This window comes from Chenopodium album, chromosome 18 (assembly GCF_948465745.1).
Source record: "Chenopodium album chromosome 18, dcCheAlbu1.1, whole genome shotgun sequence".
In the NCBI taxonomy this organism is placed as follows: domain Eukaryota; kingdom Viridiplantae; phylum Streptophyta; class Magnoliopsida; order Caryophyllales; family Amaranthaceae; genus Chenopodium; species Chenopodium album.
The window spans coordinates 6627736-6648148 of record NC_137851.1 but is presented as its reverse complement, the minus strand read 5'-3'; the positions used below and the strand labels follow the sequence as shown (position 1 = coordinate 6648148).

Here is a 20413-nt window from a genome sequence, read left to right as displayed (position 1 = left end):
TTTCTTAACCTTTTAATTATTTCATTATTTTCATTGTAAATTTTGGTTGAAAATGTTGGTCTTACAATTATGGAGTAAATGTTAAACCTAACGAGAAAGTCTTACTACAGAGTAAGAAAGCAACATAGCTCTACTAAGTTTGACAAGAACCCGACCTAGAAGCTTTAAAGGGTAAAGTTGTGCTAAATTGGTGTTTAAAATATACATTATACAAAAGCAATGCTTTCATAAAACCGCAACAAAAATTACCAAGACAAATTCAGTCAAAAGGTATTGCATAATAACACAACAATAACATGACACTGTCTTCCATCAAGAAAAGGTTTACATCAGTAATTAACTATTGTCTAGAAGTTCATCAAGATTGTATTTATTGAAAAAAAAAAAAAAAAAAAAGTTTCACTGACTACCAAATAGCTTTCAAAAGCGATGGCTGATTGGCTGATAAGATTGGGACGGACTTTTTTCTGTAAACCTGTTTGATGGAGATCACAAATTAGGTTCTTGGTCATCAAAGGTATACAGAACTGAAGCATGAGGACACAATTTCCTGAGCTGTGAGAGCATCTTGTTAGCCCGAGTGATATTTAATTCACATGCTCCTTCTGTTTCAATGCTTAACAACTTAAGGTTTGGGGAGTGAGTGACAAGAAATTCTATGAACTTCACAGAACATCCCATGCCAGTGCCAGGAGGATAGATCACATTCAATGTTTCGAGCTCCAAAAAAGAGTACTGCCCTGGATTCTCTTTTAAGAATGATTTGATAAGCTTTGGGCCTTTGGCTGATGTAACCTAGAGCATAGAAGAATAACTGTCATAAAAGAAAAATTACTTCCAAAGAACTAGTAATACAGAAAAATAATAAGGGGTATAAACATACCGTAATTCTGAAAGTTTTGATCTTTGGGCAGAATTTTAGTAGAAAAAGGCAAACTCTGAAAACTTCAATTTTATCAAAACTTACTTCCCGAAGGGTAAGAAACTTCAGCGTATTGTTCCTTAAAGGAAAGTCTTTAAGTGCACATTCAGCAACCAAAAGCTAAGAAACCATCCGATATAGTTGAAAAAGAAAAGACATCAAGTCGGTAAAAAATATTAGTAGAAGGTTCTGGTAATCACAAAAGCTCATTGAGAGACGGAACATAAAGTTACCTTAAAAATTAATTCTGATAAAGCCAAACTTTGAAGAGAAATCAAACCAGATAATGAACGAGTAACACTGCGCCAGTTGAGAATCGCCCTTTGTGGTGTGAATGATCTGTAATCATTTACAATACTAACTGTAGACAAACATGGAGCAAATTCAACATCAATACCCACAAACCCAGTATCTACTTCTAACATAGTCAGCCTGGGTGAGTGAATTCTCAAATTCTGAATTCCAGAAATGGTCACCAGTATCAGATTCAGCAGGAGAGGGCATGCTAAAATCAATCGATATAAGTCACCGCTACTGATTGAAACTTCGTTGAGAGAAAGTTCTTCCAGGAATTTAAAACTTCTAAAAGATGATGGAATCTGTAAAGAAAAAGATTCGATGACCAAAACCTTCAGCTTCTCAAAAAAGAATAGATGTGTGGGCATTTTTAAGTATTGATCCCAAAACTCTATAAGTTCTAATACTTCAACACCCTTTTTCGAGAGAAATTCAATCCAATTGCTCAAATCAGAAAAATGTGAGCAAAAAAATGATTGCAGGATGAATGTCTTAATTGAAGTGATGGTGAGATGAAGTAGGAAGTTGCTAACTATACTAGATATTATATCCCACCTAGGATCCCTAGAATTAAGTACTTCGCCAATCTCTTCCGAACTTAGGGAAAACTTGGACATGGTAAGCCAATTATATCGCCAGTCCTTTGCCAAAACACTTGTCCTGACAGCTTCAGTTATTGATAGCTTCCCAAGAATAATGTCTAGGACATTCCATGGAAGACTACTTATCCTATCTGCATTCAAATCAGAGGTATCCTGTTCTCCTGAACTCGATACACGACTCATGCAAGCCATGGTCTTGCTCACTGGGTACACAAATTCAGAAAACAGAAATTATGCAATCTCCTAAGCTGATCCAATGCTGTAAATTGAAATTTTATAAAATCTCCACAAGGTGAAACAAAGAAAAGAAATAGTCAGATCACAATTGATAATAGGTAGACATAGTAGACAAAAAAAGACATACCACTTAATTTAAGACTTTTTTTCCATGTTTCACAGAAATGGTATGCCATAAAAAATTATTACAAGTCATGAATAAATGCATAATCACACATCAACACAGGTGGAGATATTTTTTAAGCCAGATACCACAATGTCAGCAGACACTCAGCCAACCGATGGCTTCCTGTTACAAAAAATTTCAGAAATGAAATATGAAACGAGAAAATGTATCAAGTCACATCTCCATAGAACAGAGGCAAGATTAATTCAGGAAACCAATGAATGATGCTCTCTGCTAAACATTGACTCCAAATGACAGAAGATTTTCTGGCATTTAGATGCTTCAAAGGCAGTCAACATGTTAATTTCTGCTCCAAAAACAATGTCAGGCTGCATGTATTTGAGATAAGAGTGCTAGGCAGCAAAAGAAGAGTAAAAAAATGTATGTAAGCTGGCAAGTGGGAGAAAGGAGAACAAGGGGGTTAAGATCTGAGATAGTAAAGGATGGAGAAAATAGGTTATTATTTCTTTAAGTTCTTTAATGAGAATGACAGCATAGATATCCTTTTGAAAAATCTAGGCTATTATAGGGAAACTAAATTCAACTTCTAGAGTTGCATTGAGAGAGGGGGGGGGGGGGGGGGGGGGGTGAGATTGTTAAACCAGATCGTTACCAAAGAGGGTAAGAAATCCCATATAACCTTCATTAGTGTGATTTCTAGTACTCATGAGACCCTTATATACCAACCCCTCCCCCCCCCCCCCCCCCCCCCCCCACACACACACACACACTGCGGCCAACACCAAAAAATAATATATATATATATATATATATATATATATATATATATATATATATATATATAGAGAGAGAGAGAGAGAGAGAGGAAATTTCCAGACTATGATGTTCTGAAAATGGTTTCCCGAGAAGACATAAAGAAGGGAAAAAGTTAAATTTTAAGAGCTTATTTGTCCAATGACAAGAGATACTGATATTTGATAATGATGCAGAGCCCTAGGAATGAAAAATTATTCATATGGCCTCTTTCAATATACAGAAGATCAACAGAAATGTCCAAACGGTTTCAAAAGAGAGAGAGAGATGTCCAAACAGGTTAATTAAATCTACACAAGCAATGCTGCACTACATAAGTCCTTTAACAATGAAGTGAGCCATGTATAATTCAAGCAAAGCCTGTCAATGAACCATGGGAATGTGGGGATAGGTGCTACACCAAATATGCAAACCAACAAACAATAATGACATAAATGATAATAAAGACCATAAAAAGTTTTGAAGGCATGGGTGTACTAGGAACCCCAAAATGCAGGAGAAATTCACAAGAACAATGCTCTAGAACTTTGATATGACTGATGCACAAAACTGAAGACAGTAATCAGACTCACATACTCTCTGAATCTAATCAGTAAGATTATTAATGAACTAAGATTATCTCCTTTACTCGCACATAAAATGCAATCAGAAATAACATCCTAATAACAACTGCTAGAATAATTAACACATTATGTAAATAAATCCTGAACGAGCCAGCATCAAATCCCCTAGGTGTGCCAGTCACACAAATTCAAACTCACAGGACACAACTTCATGAACCCTAGTGCAGCCCACATTGAGCTTCTGTTCACAAGAAGCACGGGCGTGCATTTAAGTTATGAAAGCGCCATGCCACTGCACAGTTGACTCACATCCCCCACAAGACAAACCCACAAGCCTTCTATTGGCCATGAGAAATCCCTTTAAACTTCTTAGAGTTCCGACACCTCTACAGGGAAGACAGAACCTCTCATCACTTCATATTTGCCCCATTATCTTTGTTTATGGCTAAGCTAGAGGATAATATAGGCCGTTGTTATTTCTTGTGTGCCAGGGGATTATATTATCTGGGTGAATAAGAGTACACAGAGTGCCAACACTTAAGTGAATCTTTGGAAAGTACACTTAAAATTGATGAGCTTCAATTCAAGCAGCTAGAAGATTCTGAATAACAATTGACTCTCATAAGAGCAAAAGATATAGTTGACATGAAAGTCAAGACTATGTCACAGAATATACTTTAGTATGTCTGCAATGAATCTAGCAAGACTATTCAGATAAACCTCGATATTAAATAGGATACCAAATATCATAGTAAGGCTCAATGGCTGAGCCAAAGCACCTATATGATGTTAAATGCCACCAAAATTTTTCTTAACAATGCTTTAGATCTTATCTTCGTTCTTAGCCTATTCGAAAAGCTTGGTCAAGGAAAAAATTGTAAAACAAGTACATCTCTTCAAGGTCAACAGTGACTGATTATCTTATTAAGAGCCAAACAAGGCATAAGAATCTCAACACTATTTTTAAATTTCACAGGACACCTAAATTTAAAAAATAAGCAAATTTTACCATAATGGGAACAAGCACACGTGCATTTTTGTGACATATCTTAGCTGTGCCTACATATTTACAAAAGAGCAGCCCAACACAATGGGTGGGAGCACAAAAAAAAAAACCCACCTAAATCCTTCTTAACAACAGCCTAGATCCTATAATTATTTGACTTCGTTAACATCACAATTTACTCTACTAAAAGAGCTTGGTCTATAGAATTAAATTGAAAAGGCAAGAATATCACAACAGTGGCAGATTACCTAGTTAATAGACAAGCATAACATAAGCCCTTTCAACACTAACTCCAAGCTACACAAAAACACAAACACCAAACACGAAAAACATTGAAATTTGAAGCCAGAACATGCATACTTGTAATGTATCTTATGAATACCTGCATACTATTAATGTTTTTTTAATAAGAAGCAAAAGTAGATAGGAGTAGAAATTTTAATTTAGGATCTGAGGCCAAACTAACATCAAAGGTTCCCTTATCAAAATCATAGCCATAGGTAAATATTTTGATACAGGCATTCAGCAATTAAATAATTTGAAATCAAGAAATCTTAAAGAAAAAGGGAAAGCTTCAAATTGAGGACAAAACCAGTCAAACACCAACTTTTGTGTTCACGTAACCAATTGTTTAATCCAAAGCAAAAACAAAACTATATAACGCAGAAATTGACAATTAACAGCAGCTTAACTAGTTAAAGAGGCAAATTATTGACTAACTGAAAACATAGTATGAACCAATTGATGACATCATGAACACATTTCTGGATCGTACTACATTATTAAGATCCTTGAATTGCAGTTATTGCACCATGATAAATAAATAAATAAATAAATTTACTAAAAAAAAATCTATAAGGAACTGTTCATGCTAAACTCCACAATTTAGATCTGTTAAGAAAAATCAATTCAACAGAGAAAACAATATAATATCATGACGTAGATATACAAATTACCAAGTGATAGTCTTTGTCAGTATCACCACCATGCACCAGGGAAGCATGCCAAAGAGAGGATTTTTATTACGGGTATTTGATTTGACTGAGAGAAATGGAAGTTCAAGTCAACAGAAAACATATTATAATTATGTGACATTATCCTTAGACAAGTAATGCTAAAGTAATAAATCAGAGTGGGAAAGAAATCAATCTGATTAGGATAGAATCAATCTGATTAGGATAGAATCAATCAGATTAGGAAAGAATTCAATCAGATCAAAAAAAATCTCACTCTCTATAGAAGTAACTTTCCCGCAAAGCACACATCATCCACGCCACCCACCCATCCCCCCCCCCCCCCCCCCAACCCAAAAAAAAAAAAAAAAAAAAAAAAAAAAAGAGAGTATAAATTAATAAGTTCAGTAATTATAAATTACTAAATAGTAAATAACTTACCACCAAAGTAATAGGATTAGATTATTAAAAGAAAAAAAGTATTAAAAATAGAACTTTGCTTTGTATTAGCACATAGATACTTCATGCACTCACTTTGAAGCGTAAACTGGAGCTAGGGGACAGGTGATAAAAGCTCCACCTATTAGACTAAATCTCAGCCATTTATCATTCAAACATTTCACAGTGTAGTATAAAATTGCATTATTAAATGATTCCTCCTGGCATTTTAATTTGACATCTTAAGAAAATTCCACTTCAAATACAAAATTCTCAAGTGTTTTGTCTTTTTTGCTCTATTCAATGAGAAAGGTGTAAGGTGAAGTAATTAACTATGAACCGTAATAATAAGTCATACAGAGATGATGACGCAATACTGGGTAAATTTAGAACAAACAAGAAAATCGGATTCCCAAAGAAAGATTAAGAACATGAATTGCATAACTCGGTCCACAAATTCACTGACAAAAATATTATATCAGACATATGTCATGTGTAACAAACAGCAGATTACATGAACAACTACCTGAGTGTAAACCTATCCCAGATATCCAAGTAGTTTGAGTGGGATCCAAACCTCAAACATTCATAATAAATATAACTACTAGATTAGAAGGTTAAATATAGGAGTAGTGTGGTGGTAATTGCTCAAAAATAATAATAAAATTACAAACAGCAGCTAGAACTGTGTGAGTATATTACCGTTCCAATAACTGAACAAATGCAACTCTCATCCTTTAACTTCTGGACAAGTAAAGAAGTATCCATCCAAATATCCTTGAACCATTGATTTCTACCAAAACTGCACACTAAAAACATTGCACATCAATGGTTAACAGCATCGGACACTTAAGACAATGTTATCACGGATAAAATATGACTGAGAAAATCTCACTCAAAAAAATAACGCTTCAAAACTATAGAAGCTTAAAAGATGACAGATGAAATTCATGGTGTCTTTTGAGTAAGCCAAACTTATTTCAATAATATATTCTTTAAAGTGTAAAAATAATTGACCAGCTGCAGTGTTAACTGGAAAATTTAGACAAGGGCAGCTTCAGCCAATGGTTTTGCAAATCACTTCATAGTGGCTCCATACTTAAGAACCAGTCTACAACCATACACTTTGTATATCACAAACCGATTTAAACAGAAGTACATAATCTAGCATAAATATTAGAGCCTCCACCAGGTTGCAAGCCAGGGCATCCCTCATGTATGCATTATACATCGTCTGACAATACAATAACAATTCCCTATTAGGAACATCATCCCCCACAAAGTCACAACCTTCCACATCCAAGTAAGATTGTCTCACAACTAACTAAGGTCTAGCTTCCTGGCTTGGTAAATCCAATAAAGCTTGATATTATTGGCTGTCATACAAACTCTCCATAGCACAAAACACCAAATTAAGAAGAGGGTGAAAGACAAAATTTTGTACCAACCTTAATCTTGAACTACTAAATAATTTTTATATATGGAGAAATAATGAATTCATAATGCAAAAAACAAAGTCCAAGACTCCAAGTCGCAACAATTATTCTAACTTAAACAGAAATCTTGAGCAAACAGTGAAAAAAGGAGCACTTTTAGTCATATTCACATCCACTACACCAATCAAATTATTAAACAGGTCAAATAACATTGTTCAATACAATTTATTTTTTCTTAAATCTAGTACTATCATGAAAAGCTATTGTACCTATAATCTTTAATCTATAATAATATATTAAAAAGCATTCCAACAAAAGTTTATGTGACACATGGCGCTCTCCCAATACAATTTATGTTGCATTCCACATCATTAACATACAATTAAAACAATGAAGATATGCTATACATTATATTTGATCATGTGACCTCAAGTGGATGCGTTAAAGCCTTAACCATTAAACCATGCAATATTTGATATTAAGACTTGAAAAGAAAAAAGATGAAAATGTATTGACCATGGCATCGCCAGGCCCAAAACTAGTTTCTTCTCTAATTCATATATTCTTCAAAATCCTCAAGAAAAATAATATTCTTGTTCAATTATGTTCTAGTGGATACGCAATTTTAGAACATATTGAATAATTTGAGTGGGTGTAAGAAAAGTAGGATAATGTTTAAGAGAATGTAAAAATGTGTATATGTGTAACAAAATTGTGAATAAAATAAAATAAGTTAGAGTGTGAGGAAAGGTGTAATTATTGTGGGCTTGAAATGGTAAGATGGTAAAGGAATTAAGCCAAAAATAGAATATAGCAAAGTGAATTGAACAAAAAAGAACGGACTAAATTAAAAGTGGGTAGAACTAAAAAGAACGGAAAGAGTAATAAATAAAGTAAAATAAAAACACAAATCAGCACACTTCTGCTTTATGTTTGTCTTATTATCCTTTGCACACAATTTCCCATGCATATAACTAAATATCTATATCTTCAAATAAGCATTATAAAAAATCGAAATCTAGAAAGTACACATCATGATGAATATAACAAGATCCCGCATGAATTTTTTTTTTTTTTTCAAATATTTATAAAAAAGTTCTTAATAGTTAAATTTTCCCTTAAAAGATTCCAAATAGGACAAACAAAAGGAATAGAAGGAATAATAAGTAGCAAAAACCTATCATCAAACCTAACATCACATATAGAAATTCAAGCAAAAAAAAAAAAACCCCACAAAATTATCTCAAAAAAAGGTCTATAATAAGCCACCAATAGTAGTTTCCAACATAAGCCATGGCCAACAAAAATGACCAAAAGATTGCAAATTTATTTAACACCCCCAAAAAGAGTAATAATGATGAGAGAGACATACCATCAATGTTGAGCTCCACAGTAATCTGTTGCCGGATAATAGTGCTAACTTGGTGATAATAAAGGGTACAATAATTCTTTAATCTTAATTCATAATCTTGGGCCAGTTTCTCGGAGAAATTCCAAATTGAGAAATTAATCTATAAGGCAATGTCATAATAAAATCGAAAAAAGAAAATTGAAATGATTGAACTTTTTTTTAGGGGAAAATTGGTTAAATTTAGTTTTAAAACAATTACTTCCAGTTGATGGTATGCATTAAAACAATTACCTCCGGTGTATTGTAAACAAATCTCGATATGAGATATGTAACAACACAGCAGTAACACAACATTGTCCTCCATACCAAGGAAAATTATCAAACAGTAATAGAAACAAAAGGGACAATATATTCAAAGTGATCAACCTATTGTCTAGAAGTTCATCTAGATTAAATTTTTAGAAGAAAAAACAAAGAGTTTTGACAACCAGATAGCTTGCAAAAGCAATGGGCTCATAAACATGAGCTAATTTCCCTACTATAAACTTATTAGATAAAGAACACAGATAGACTTATAGCTTTTGTGTATATTTAACGTTAGCATTAGGACAAATTTTATCAAACCGGGAGAACATCTTGTGAGTCCGGTCAGTATGCAGCTTCCCTCCCTTTACAATGCAGATGTCCCTGAGGTTTGGGGAATGAGCGCAAAGAAATTCGATGAAGTTCACAGCACATCCCATGCCAGAAGGAAATGTCACTGCAATTGAATCTAGCTGAGGAAAAGAGAATCGTCCACGAATTTCCTTTAAATATGTAGTGATCCGCTTTGGACCTTTGGCTGCTTCAATCTAGAGCACAGAAGAAGGAAAGTCACATCAGAACAAGTACCTTCAAAGAAACAGTAATATGATGGAAATGGAAAAGGAAAGTGGCATACCAAAAATTGGAAAGATTTGATGTTTATGCAGGAGCTTAGTAAAGAAAGGCAAACCCTGAGCACTTCAATAGTCTCAAATCTTACATCGCAAAGGGAAAGACAAGTCAGAGTATCATTCCTCAATGGAAAATTCTCAAGTGCACAATCAGCAGCCAAGATCTAAGGGATAGATCCATTAAAATTGTGAAAGCAAAGAGAATTAAAGTCAGCAACAAATACAACTAAAGATACAGACCTCTTTTTTATGAATCACAAAAGTTGAAAAGTTCAATAAGATATTGAATATCAAATTACCGTGATAAATTCTCCATATAAAACCAGACGTTGAAGGGAGTCAAGACCAGATAGGCAACGAATAACACTCCGCCAGGATCGAACCATCCCTGGATATCTGAAAGAATTCTTGATACAAACTAAAACCAAACATGCAAAGGATTCAATAACAACGTCCTCAATTCAGGTGTCTATTTCTAGCATGGTCAGTGAAGGGGAATGGATTCTTAAATGATCTAATCCATGTATCCTCAACAATGTTAACTTCACCAGTAACGGGCACCTAAGAAGCAAATGATGAAGATCGTCGTCATTGATTGAAACATCTCTGAGGGAGAGTTCAAACAGAGTGCTGAAACTCCCAAATGTAGATGGTATTCGCAAAGTGCAATTTCCAAGGAATAAAGATCGCAGCTTCTTGAAACGGAACATATAAGAAGGCATCTCAAATGGCTGACTTCCAAGCTCTTCGAGCAACAGCACCTCTAGATCAAGTTTTGAAAGGTACAGGAGCCACTGATACAATTCAGGATAGTGTGGCCAGCATAATGTTCTCAGGTAAAAGGTTTTGATTGTGCCTGTGTGATTAAGCAAGTAATTGTTGGTGACACAAAAAGGTATATCCCATTTAAGATCCTTAGTATCATCAGAAATAAGTTCATAATCTAGAAAGAGCTTAGAAAGCATAAGCCATTTGTATCGCCAACCCTTTGCCAAAACACATGTCCTTACAGCATCAAATAAAGGCAACTTCTCAAGAATAATGTTGAGGACTTCGCATGGAAGACAACTTAGCCTATCGACAGGCAACTCAAATGGAACCTGTTCTCCCAAACTCGCCAGAAAACTCATGCCTGATATCTTCTTGCTCACTGGTTACATAAATTTAGAAAACAAAAAAATGGTCAGCTAAAAACATGATTTTGTTTCCATATGATCACAAGAAAAAGATTTGCAAACTGAATAGGTGATCCAATGCTACACATTGAAATAAGGGAAACAGTCAGATCACAATTCTCAAAGGGTAGTTATTGTATATACGGATATACCTCTTGATATAAACATTTCTTTGAAATCTTTCCGTAAAACTATTATTCCATAAATAAGTTGAAATAACATAACAAATTCATGATCACAAATTAACACATTTGATGAGATAGAGTTACAACACAGCAGTAGAGTTACAACTTCACAACAGTTTCCAGCCTGCCACAATGTAAGCGTACAGTCAACCAAGTGGTGGCTTCCCAAGAAATATTTTTCATCAGTGAAAAGTGAATGAACTTAGAGGGAAAAAATATCAATTCAAACCTCCATTAACATTGTCGCAATCTCACAAATACTGAACTTAGAGGGAAAAGATATCAATTCAAACCTCGGTTAACACACTTCAGAAACGTAAACTCTGACTAGCACGTCAATCTCACAAATTCAAAACCACAAAAACACAACCTACATGCTCCCACACCCCCCCCCCCCCCCCCCCACACAGTCCATATAGGGCAGTTGTCCTCATGTAACACAGATGTGTCAAGCCCTTAATTGCTTTTCTTAGCCTTCTGGCTTAGTGTCTTGCCACTCATCCCCCACCAATCATGTCCACGAGCATTCTGATGGTCATGAACTCCTGAACAATTACTTTAACCTTCCTACAGCTTGAACTACATGCTCCTCAGACCACACCCAACAAGGAAGACAGAACCTTTCGTCACAGCATTCTTGCCTCATAATTTCTGTTTTAGTTTGATTATGGATATGCAAGAGGAGCAGATAAGAAAGTGCTATTGTGGAATGATAAAATAAAGGAGAACCAACTATGATGGTATGAGCATGTGAGGCGGAAACCAGAAGAAGTGAGAAGATACATGGGTAAGGAAATCGAACAGATGGGATCATAGGAGTTTTAGAAGAAGATGACTAAGAAAATTAAAGTTAAAGAATAGCACTTGATGGAAGGGAATGGAGAGAGAGGATCTTTGTCAACGATCACCAGAGGTAAAATATTGGTTTATAAAGCAATTCCATCATATCGAGAAAGAATTTGGCGTGGATGATGTTTGTGTCTAAGGGAATTACTAGCTGGGTAAAGGTATGGTCAGTGTCGGCTGCAAGTGAAACTTTAGAAATGGTACTATAAAAGTATAAATTAATGAGCTAAAATTAAGTAGATTGAAGATTTAGAATAATAATTGAGTCATAGGAGATTGAAAGAAAAGCCTGACATCAAAGTCAGTATAATGTCACAAAACATTCCAATAAGTCGTAAATACATCTGAAATTTATCTAGTGTACATCATTCATAAAAACAGTGATGTTAAAGAAATTATCAAATATTATAGTACGGCTGCCAGTCCGAGTCAAAGCAACTACATGATGTTATATGACACTGAAATCCTGCTAAATATCAACCTAGATCTTATCTTTATTCAACTTCAGTATAGCTAATATTAGAGTTAACCACTTTACCCTAATAGATCAGTCTGGAAATCTTAATTGCACAGCAAGAACATCTCTTGAAGGTTAATAATGACTAGATAATCAACTAAGAGTTAAATTTGACATAAGAACACTCAACACTAACTCTAAATTGAAAGATGATAGAAACCATACATAATAAAAAACCACTTTTTACCAATTTGAACCCAGAGCACAGTAATTGTGATATAACTCAAATGTGCTTTTGTAATTAAGTAGCCTGACAGTTGAAGGGAACACAAGGAATCATTCTATAAATTAAGATATGAGGCCACAACATCAAAGATTCATCCTCTCAGTCACAACCATAGAAATATATTTTAGATTCGGACAATCAGCAAATTAAACGATCTGAATTTGGGGAAAGTCAAAAAAGAAAGAGGGAAAGCTCCAAAAAGTGGACAGTAAAAGTCTGACACCAGCCTTAGTGTTTATGTAACGAATTGTGCAATCCAAAGAAAATTCAAATACTACAGCACAAAAAGATAATTTTCGACATTTTTACTAGTCAAAGGCCAACTTATAGACTTTTACACAAACATACATCATCTGAAACAATCAATGATATAAGAGCATCACTTCTAAGGCCTTAATAGGTGTCTATGCCCTATTATTATAAATGAACACGTACCATCACATATACACGGAAAACATGCTAAAGTTCACAAATTAAATCTGTCAAGAAAAATTAATTCAACACGAGAAAAGATTACATCGTAACAGAGATATACCAAGGGACAGTCTCGGCATTCAGTTTCACCACCATGCGCCAAGAAGTATGCCAAAGAGTGATGAAAGGAGTTTTTTTTGTGTTTAAGACAAAGAGATGACAGTTCAAAGACTATTCAATAAGACATACAAAAGAGGTTTTTATTAGAATGTGTCTAAAGAAAATAATACTGAAATTATTAATTAGATTAGGAAAAAATCAATTAAATAAGGAAATAAATCATTTTATAAATGTAATTTTCATGGAAAGCACAAGCCATTAATGCCCACCAACCCCTCTACCCCCCTAGAACGGCACGACACAACAACACGACCGAAACCAGCATGACACGAACACGAAATTACTAAGGAAAAACACGAAGTCAACATGACACGACACAAAACCAACGTGAACACAAGCCATTTAATTATATTGGTCAAAATCATGCAATTATATAATGTTTTAAAATAACAAATTTTAAGAGCAACACGAAATGAACACGAGATGAAACACAAATACGACACGATACAACATTTTGCCAACTTCCCGTACACACACAAAAATAAGTACTTTCTCCGTCCCAAAATATAGTGCCCATTTCTTTCTTTTTTTCACGGGAATTAAGGACAGTGGAGAAAGTGAGTAATATTCTCAGAATGACATTTAATAGCATAAAAATCTAGTCAAGTGTACCATTTTCTGTTTTTTTTTTTTTTCTTTTTTGTCCTTTTTTTGTTTCAAGATAACCAAACATGCATTTAATGAAGCTTTGGAAACAGAAATATTTTGTATGGGAATAGTAAAAAAGAAAATAATGGCACGGAAATGCTGGGGGTACTTCGTACGGAGTATTTTATATGGGAAAGGTATAAAAGTCGGTATATTATGGTAAATATGTACTACCTCTGTTCCGGAAAGATTGCTACATTTAATTAGCGCGGTTATACAGAAAGATGAGATAGTGGAAAGCAATGAATAATTGTCATATATATCAAGGCATTAAGTCAACTTTGCAAAATAAGAATATTTACGTTGGGGGTAGGTAATTTTCCCTAGGAAAACTTTTGGATAAATGAGAATAGTTGCATTGAAGTAAGAATATATAGAGAAAAATGTGTAAAAAAAATTATTTTAATACAGGAAATGATTAAAACCTAACCAACAAAGGGGAACGCTCAAAATGGCAATGTAACCATTTATTAAGAACGAGGGTGATAAAAAAAAAATTGAGAAAGGCACGGCATTTTGGGACACCTAAAATGAAATACAAACACTATACTACCGGACGAGGGAGTAAAAAATTTAGATGAAAAAAAAGGGAAAATAAAGTTCTCAGAAGCATTCCTTAATGTCTTTGCCTAACATTGCAGTTTGATATTTTGTCCTCAAGTAGAATTTGTCATCTAAATGTTTTTGTCATTGTGGTTCTATTTATTACAAAAGGTAAGATAACCCTAACCATAACATATTTCAATAGTGCTATCATACACGATGAAAAAAAAAAAGAAATGGCAACTAGAACTGTTTGAATATATTACCGTTCTAGAGATTGAACAAGCGCAACTCTTATCCTTCTAACTTCTGGACAAGTGATGAAGTAGCATCGAGGAAACTCTCCATCAAAAATCCCCTGGATATATTCATTTTTACCAAAACAACACACCTAAAACATTGCACGTCATTGGTTAGAGGCATTGAATACTTAGAGCCAAAGTTATCCCCAAAAGAAATGTGTACAAAGAAAAACTCACCAAATCAAAGAATACTTTTGAACTTGGATGATTCAAAGAATACAGAAGAAATCCATGGGCCAAACTTCACCCTTAATTTATTCTTTGACCTGAATGATTCAATAATCAGCTGCAGTGTTAGTTTGGAACAGGTAAAAAAAAAAGTATGTGCCATATGGCACCTTCTGATATCTTTCAGCAACAAACATCTTCTAATGAAGTTTTTTTTTTGGAGGAAATCTTCTTCTAATGAAGTTAAAAATGCTTATCAAAAGTTTGAACACAAGATCACTGAAATATAAATTAGAAGTCTTACCATCTTAATTTTTTATTATTCATTAATCATACTTTTATACTCTGACTCATATATATATACACAGTTTTATATACGGATTTGGATAGCTATTTTTTTAAATCAATTCTATTATTTGCTAATATTCATTGAGGTAATGAATGCATATAAAATTAAATATAGTTATAAATAAATTTAATTGTTTAATTATTTTAATAATATGTCTTTGTTTTCAACATTCACTACATAACATGTTTACTAGATAACTAGTCAATAGTAGTTAGACGTACTTGAATCATAACATACAAGACAGTGAATGTGTATGGTTCTCCATGTACATAAACCACCCAAAAAGATAATGATCAAAATTACTGAAAATCAGAAAATTTACAAGTTAAGCTCGAATTTCTAACCTCAGAATTATTGGTCGTTATACTCACTTTCTGTAGCACGAATCTAAACAATAACTAACTTCGAAGAGTCCCAATGCTATATGAGACCAAATTCACAACGAAAGAGCAAAAGAGCTGAAATTTGGTACCAAATCCGATCATGAAATTCCAACCAATAATGCAAGGTCCAAGTCATAGTAACAAGTCTGCTTAAAACAAAAAACATGAACAGACAAAGAAATATGAGCGTTTTTATCCAATACCGCTTCCCAATTACGGCATATATCAGCCAAAAACATTAAATAGCAATGTTCAATGTGGTTTAAAATCAAGATAAAGAGCCACTGCATTTTTTTTTTTAAATCCTATATTCTGTAAAATCCTCCATAAACCACATCGTCGGAATCGCATTTCTCAGTAACAAATCTGACTACCCAACAGTCAGTTCCTTTTTTGTCTATCCTTCTCTCGTTCCGATAATCATATAAATCTAACATGCAAGTCCCGGGCTTCAATGACATATATGAAAGTCGAAACCCACATGGTTAATTTCACAGTATGTAATCTCTCGATCATCACATGAAGGGTATTTTAGTGTATTTATAGAACCAATTTTCTAATTCTCAATCAACACATAATTGATTCAAACACCCACAAAGCATTATTATCACAATAAACTGATTTTTACAAACACTTAATTCCCATATTAAATTATTAATAACCCATATAACCAATATCAAGTCTATCTGCCTTCAACAAGCATCAAAAAAAATTTAAAAATTACAAAAACAAACAACATGAAAACAACAACAGCATAAAACACAATTCAGCTTAATCTTTTGAGCAAAGACCCATCATCAAATATAGCATCAAAATCTCAACTTATAGAGAAACTCAAAGAAATAATGAAACCCATAAAACCCCACAAACGAAATCCATGTCAAAACATAAATTTTCAACAAAATCAAAACCACAAATTTCTAATTCTGGCAACATTAATCAACAAAAAATGACATAAAGATTGCTATTATATAAAGAGGAAGAGATATTCTACCTATTGGAGCCATGTTTTTGACCGGAGAACAGCGAATAGTTCGGCATGGTGACTAAAACGGAAACACCCACATCTGCCATTGCCGCATTTTCTCTTGGATGATGTGTTTTCGACTTTTGGGTTTTTATTTATGTAAAGTTCACACTTTTCCTATTTGGGCCATGTTTTAAGACCGTTCACTTCATCTTATATTTGCTAATTTGAAATTATTTTTATTGAATTAAAATTAGTATTATTAGATTTTTTAGATCGAAATTTAAAACTAACTTGTTTGGCATTATTTTTTGTTTTCAGTTTTCTGTTTTTTTTTAAAAAAACTAAAAATCAAAAATAGGAAACAAGAAAAAGGTATTTCTACTTTTCTGTTGTCAGTTTTCAAAATTATCATGATTTTAATAAGTTTAAATAATTTTTGATTCATTATGTGACATATATAATATACTTTTTAAAAATAAAAATCAAAAAACAGAAAACCACGGTGATGCCAAACAAACCCTGAAATTATTTTTACTGTTTTTTTTATTATATTTGTTAATTTAAATTAATTTTATTAGATATTAATTTTTTTAAAGTGAAGTGAACAAGGTCTAAGTCTTGTTTGATAAGTAAACTAGTCTTAAACCCATGCGATGCACGACTGTTTTTTTGTATTGTAATTTTTATTTGTTTAAAATAAACTTTATACATAATAGTTATTAATTCTGTTTTTTTTATAAAAGAAATAAAATAAAATAAACATTAATAAAATAATTTTTTTTTGACACACAACATTAATTAATAAAATTAATACGAGATTTTAAGTTTATACTCCAAAGTCACAGTAAGTGCAAAAACTCACATGCAAAATATTCATCTAGAACCTCAAAATTGATTTTTAGTATTTTGAAAGAAAAGAGACACCAATTTTCAATCACCAAGTAAAACCGCAACCCAGAATGGATCCACGACTATCATAAACAATCAAACAATGCATTATAAGTGAAAATTAACATCAAAATTAGTTAGTTGAAAAATGAACAAAAATACTAAAAAAAAATTGAAACCATCAACAACTACATGCAAAGTATTGAAAAATTTGAATCCATTTTATCGTCAAATACAATCTTGTACCAAAAAATACCATCCAAAGTATGATTAATACTGCTGAAATAAAATTCATCCATTAAAATAATAAACTGACATATGGCCCCAAAATCAATTTTTTATACATCAATAACATCGTTCAACCATACATTTCTACTAAATTATTATAACAAAATTTAAACAAAAAAAACTAACTTTGATTTTGACGAATAAGTTGAATAAGAAATTTATAGCAATTAGTATACGAAACTAAGCAATCGTCTTAAGGGATCTGCAACGAAGTATAATTTAGAATGTATCAATTTCAGAATTACGGAAGTGGAAGAGAATGGAGAGGGGAAGAAGGAAAGGAAATGATTTCCAATTTATTTAATAGGGAAAAGTTCTTAATTTCAAAATAATCTGGTGAAAAATTAGACTGCAACTCTTCAATAATTTTGAATTCGTACCACAATTTGAATCTTCCAAAATATTTATGACTTGAAAAGTTGTAATTACTATAAACATATATGAACCAAAACAGACTTAAAATTTGAATGATTGAAATTTTTAAAATTGATATATCGACCATAATAATTAATTGATGAGCAAAATAATATAGAAAAAAAATAAAATGAATGTACCTTGATCTTCAAATGTATCGTAGAATACCTAAAAATAAAGTTCAATATATTTAATTGATAACTATCATATAAATACTAATAAAGATGGAAACATTATATAGTTAGATTGAGAGAAGCCAAAAGACGCCAATGAAAATGGTTGATTGTATTATTGATGATGGGGTTAGTGATATTGATTCAGTCCTTTCAGATGGTATGAGTTGATGATGGAAGATTTGGACCCAGCGAAAATTAGGGAAAAAAAAAACTGAGTTATAGACATGAGTTTTTTTTTTGGTATAGGATTGAGATTGCTATTTTTTATATTTTTTGTAATGAAAAAAATTACTCTGTTGAATAGGCATAATCGAGGATTGGGATTGAAGAGACGTGTGATACTTTTTTTTTAATTAAAAAAAAATTATTTTAAAACAGGAAATAGGAAAATGACAAGTGTCCTTCCAACTTCTCGTTTTAAAATAATAGTATTGATGTGAACTTACTAATCCTTCCATCCCTATTTTTTTATCCAATATTTGGGTTATACTTTGAAAACTGTAATTAAAACTTATCACGGAAAATTTAAGACATAAGATTTTTTTTTCCTTTTAATTTATGTGCCTATAGAATTGGAAATACTTAAATTTTTAAATATATTTTGGCCATGTTTGGTAAACAGCTTATTGGGGGAAAATTAGCTTATTTGACCAACTTTAGTTGATTGATTAGTCAAATAAGCTAATACTAGTGTTTGGTAGCAAGCTTATTGGAAGAGCTTATTTACCTCAATAAGCTTTTTTACAAAACGTTGGTATGAGCAACGATTCCAAAAAGCTTATTTGGTTAGGTGAGTTTAAATTACAAATTTGCCCTCTTGCTTTGATTAAGCCCTATGACATACAGCCCTGCAACTGCAATTCATTTCTCACTTCTTCCCACCTCCACTCCACATACTCCACTGTAGATCTAATTCTGTTCATTTTCTCAATTTCTTTTCCTTAATTTTTTTTTTGAAACAATCTTTTCCTTTAATTTTCTTTGTTTTGTTTATTGTTTTTTTTAGTACATTTAATTATTGGTCATGCGTTTTTTTTTTAAAAAAAAAATCTGTTTTAATCTAACTTTTAGTATGTAACACCCTAAAAATTCCTTTCTTTTAAAATACCTGTTTTGCCCTGTTTAAAACTTTAAATAGAAATATCTAAGACATTACCGCCACCGTGAAAACGGCTAAGGCAACTATCAAAGACACACAGCGGAAGACAAATTCCAAAACCATTCAAAACAAGTCAACTTGAAAAGTCAATCAACGAAAGTAAAGTCAAACCAAAGTGAAACGAAATAAAATAAAATCGACCTACAGCTTGGAACCATCATAGGCCCTTATTAAAACCAAACCAACTTTAGAACTTTTGCGTTAGGCATGCATAATAATAATATCATAAATAATTAAAGATTAAACACATCATATACTTATAGAAAATAGCATGATTCGCTCTTCACTCATGTCCATTCATGAATATGCTTCATCACCTGAAAAGCTTCTCTCTACTTGTTTCCACTACTCTTCATTAAAAATGGGTCATCATAGGGCCAAGATAAAGACAAGGCCAACAAACACACAATCAGCAAAGCTGAGTACATAAGTGTAAATAACACATTAGCATACAATTCCCTATCAATACACAACTTACCTCGTTGCACCTGTTTTTCAAGCATACAACAATCAATAAAAGTTCTCACTAGACACTACATAATTTATTTAATGTTGACTACGCATCGAACGGGTTTCCCCTTAACCTCCCCCAAATAAATTGAGGTTACTGACACGGGAACTAACCGCGCCAGCATCAATAACCACTCATATGTGGCGGAATTCCTGCGCATAATAATAAATAAAAGGAATGTACAGTGTCCTGTACTCTAGTAGAAATTATGGTTAAATATATAACCCCATAACTCCCCCCATATGTTCATACTCAGGGTATATACGTTCCAAGAGTTTTGGTGCGTAATCTCTTTCACTTTACGTTATTTACAGATTATTAACTCGGTGATGACTCTCAAACCATAATCATTCAATCAACAATAATTAATCAAACAATCAAATATACCAAT

At 32.9% G+C, this 20413-nt stretch overlaps 2 protein-coding genes across 4 annotated transcripts; both read right to left on the bottom strand.

Annotated features, from left to right (window-relative positions):
• Positions 1 to 377: 377 nt before the first annotated feature.
• LOC145591340 (F-box/FBD/LRR-repeat protein At1g13570-like) lies at positions 378 to 16736 on the bottom strand. Of its 3 annotated transcripts, XM_081647772.1 has the most exons (11): positions 16611 to 16736; positions 15578 to 15762; positions 14894 to 14982; positions 14681 to 14805; positions 10691 to 10830; positions 9980 to 10536; positions 9686 to 9844; positions 6661 to 9596; positions 1156 to 2024; positions 884 to 1042; positions 378 to 795 (listed from the first exon to the last, which is right to left on the bottom strand). In XM_081647772.1, the coding sequence occupies exons 9-11, from the start codon at positions 2011 to 2013 to the stop codon at positions 490 to 492; spliced, it is 1323 nt and encodes a 440-aa protein (XP_081503898.1). In that variant the 5' UTR covers positions 2014 to 2024; positions 6661 to 9596; positions 9686 to 9844; positions 9980 to 10536; positions 10691 to 10830; positions 14681 to 14805; positions 14894 to 14982; positions 15578 to 15762; positions 16611 to 16736; the 3' UTR covers positions 378 to 489. The 3 variants fall into 3 exon arrangements, with proteins under 3 accessions (XP_081503898.1, XP_081503900.1, XP_081503899.1); XM_081647774.1 differs by having other exon boundaries at positions 968 to 1042; positions 9980 to 10830; XM_081647773.1 differs by lacking the exons at positions 6661 to 9596; positions 9686 to 9844; positions 9980 to 10536; ... (3 more) ...; positions 15578 to 15762; positions 16611 to 16736 and adding an exon at positions 5524 to 5818.
• Positions 2318 to 10810, bottom strand: LOC145591676 (F-box/FBD/LRR-repeat protein At1g13570-like). Its single transcript, XM_081648183.1, has 8 exons — positions 10224 to 10810; positions 9980 to 10076; positions 9686 to 9844; positions 9342 to 9596; positions 8767 to 8905; positions 6661 to 6767; positions 2440 to 2553; positions 2318 to 2347 (listed from the first exon to the last, which is right to left on the bottom strand). The coding sequence occupies exons 1-8, from the start codon at positions 10808 to 10810 to the stop codon at positions 2318 to 2320; spliced, it is 1488 nt and encodes a 495-aa protein (XP_081504309.1).
• Positions 16737 to 20413: the final 3677 nt, after the last annotated feature.

What these genes read in the sequence shown, in the direction of transcription:
- LOC145591340 (XM_081647772.1), bottom strand. Translation starts at nt 2,013, where the DNA reads ATGGCTTGCATGAGTCGTGTATCGAGTTCAGGAGAACAGGATACCTCT. An exon ending in TATCAGAATTAATTTTTAAG is followed by an intron (nt 1,043 to 1,155) that starts GTAACTTTATGT and finishes ATGGTTTCTTAG; the next exon opens with CTTTTGGTTGCTGAATGTGC. An exon ending in TCAAAACTTTCAGAATTACG is followed by an intron (nt 796 to 883) that starts GTATGTTTATAC and finishes TCTATGCTCTAG; the next exon opens with GTTACATCAGCCAAAGGCCC.
- LOC145591676 (XM_081648183.1), bottom strand. Translation starts at nt 10,810, where the DNA reads ATGAGTTTTCTGGCGAGTTTGGGAGAACAGGTTCCATTTGAGTTGCCT. An exon ending in TCAAATCTTTCCAATTTTTG is followed by an intron (nt 9,597 to 9,685) that starts GTATGCCACTTT and finishes TCTGTGCTCTAG; the next exon opens with ATTGAAGCAGCCAAAGGTCC. An exon ending in TTTGTTCAGTTATTGGAACG is followed by an intron (nt 2,554 to 6,660) that starts GTAATATACTCA and finishes AAATACATGCAG; the next exon opens with CCTGACATTGTTTTTGGAGC.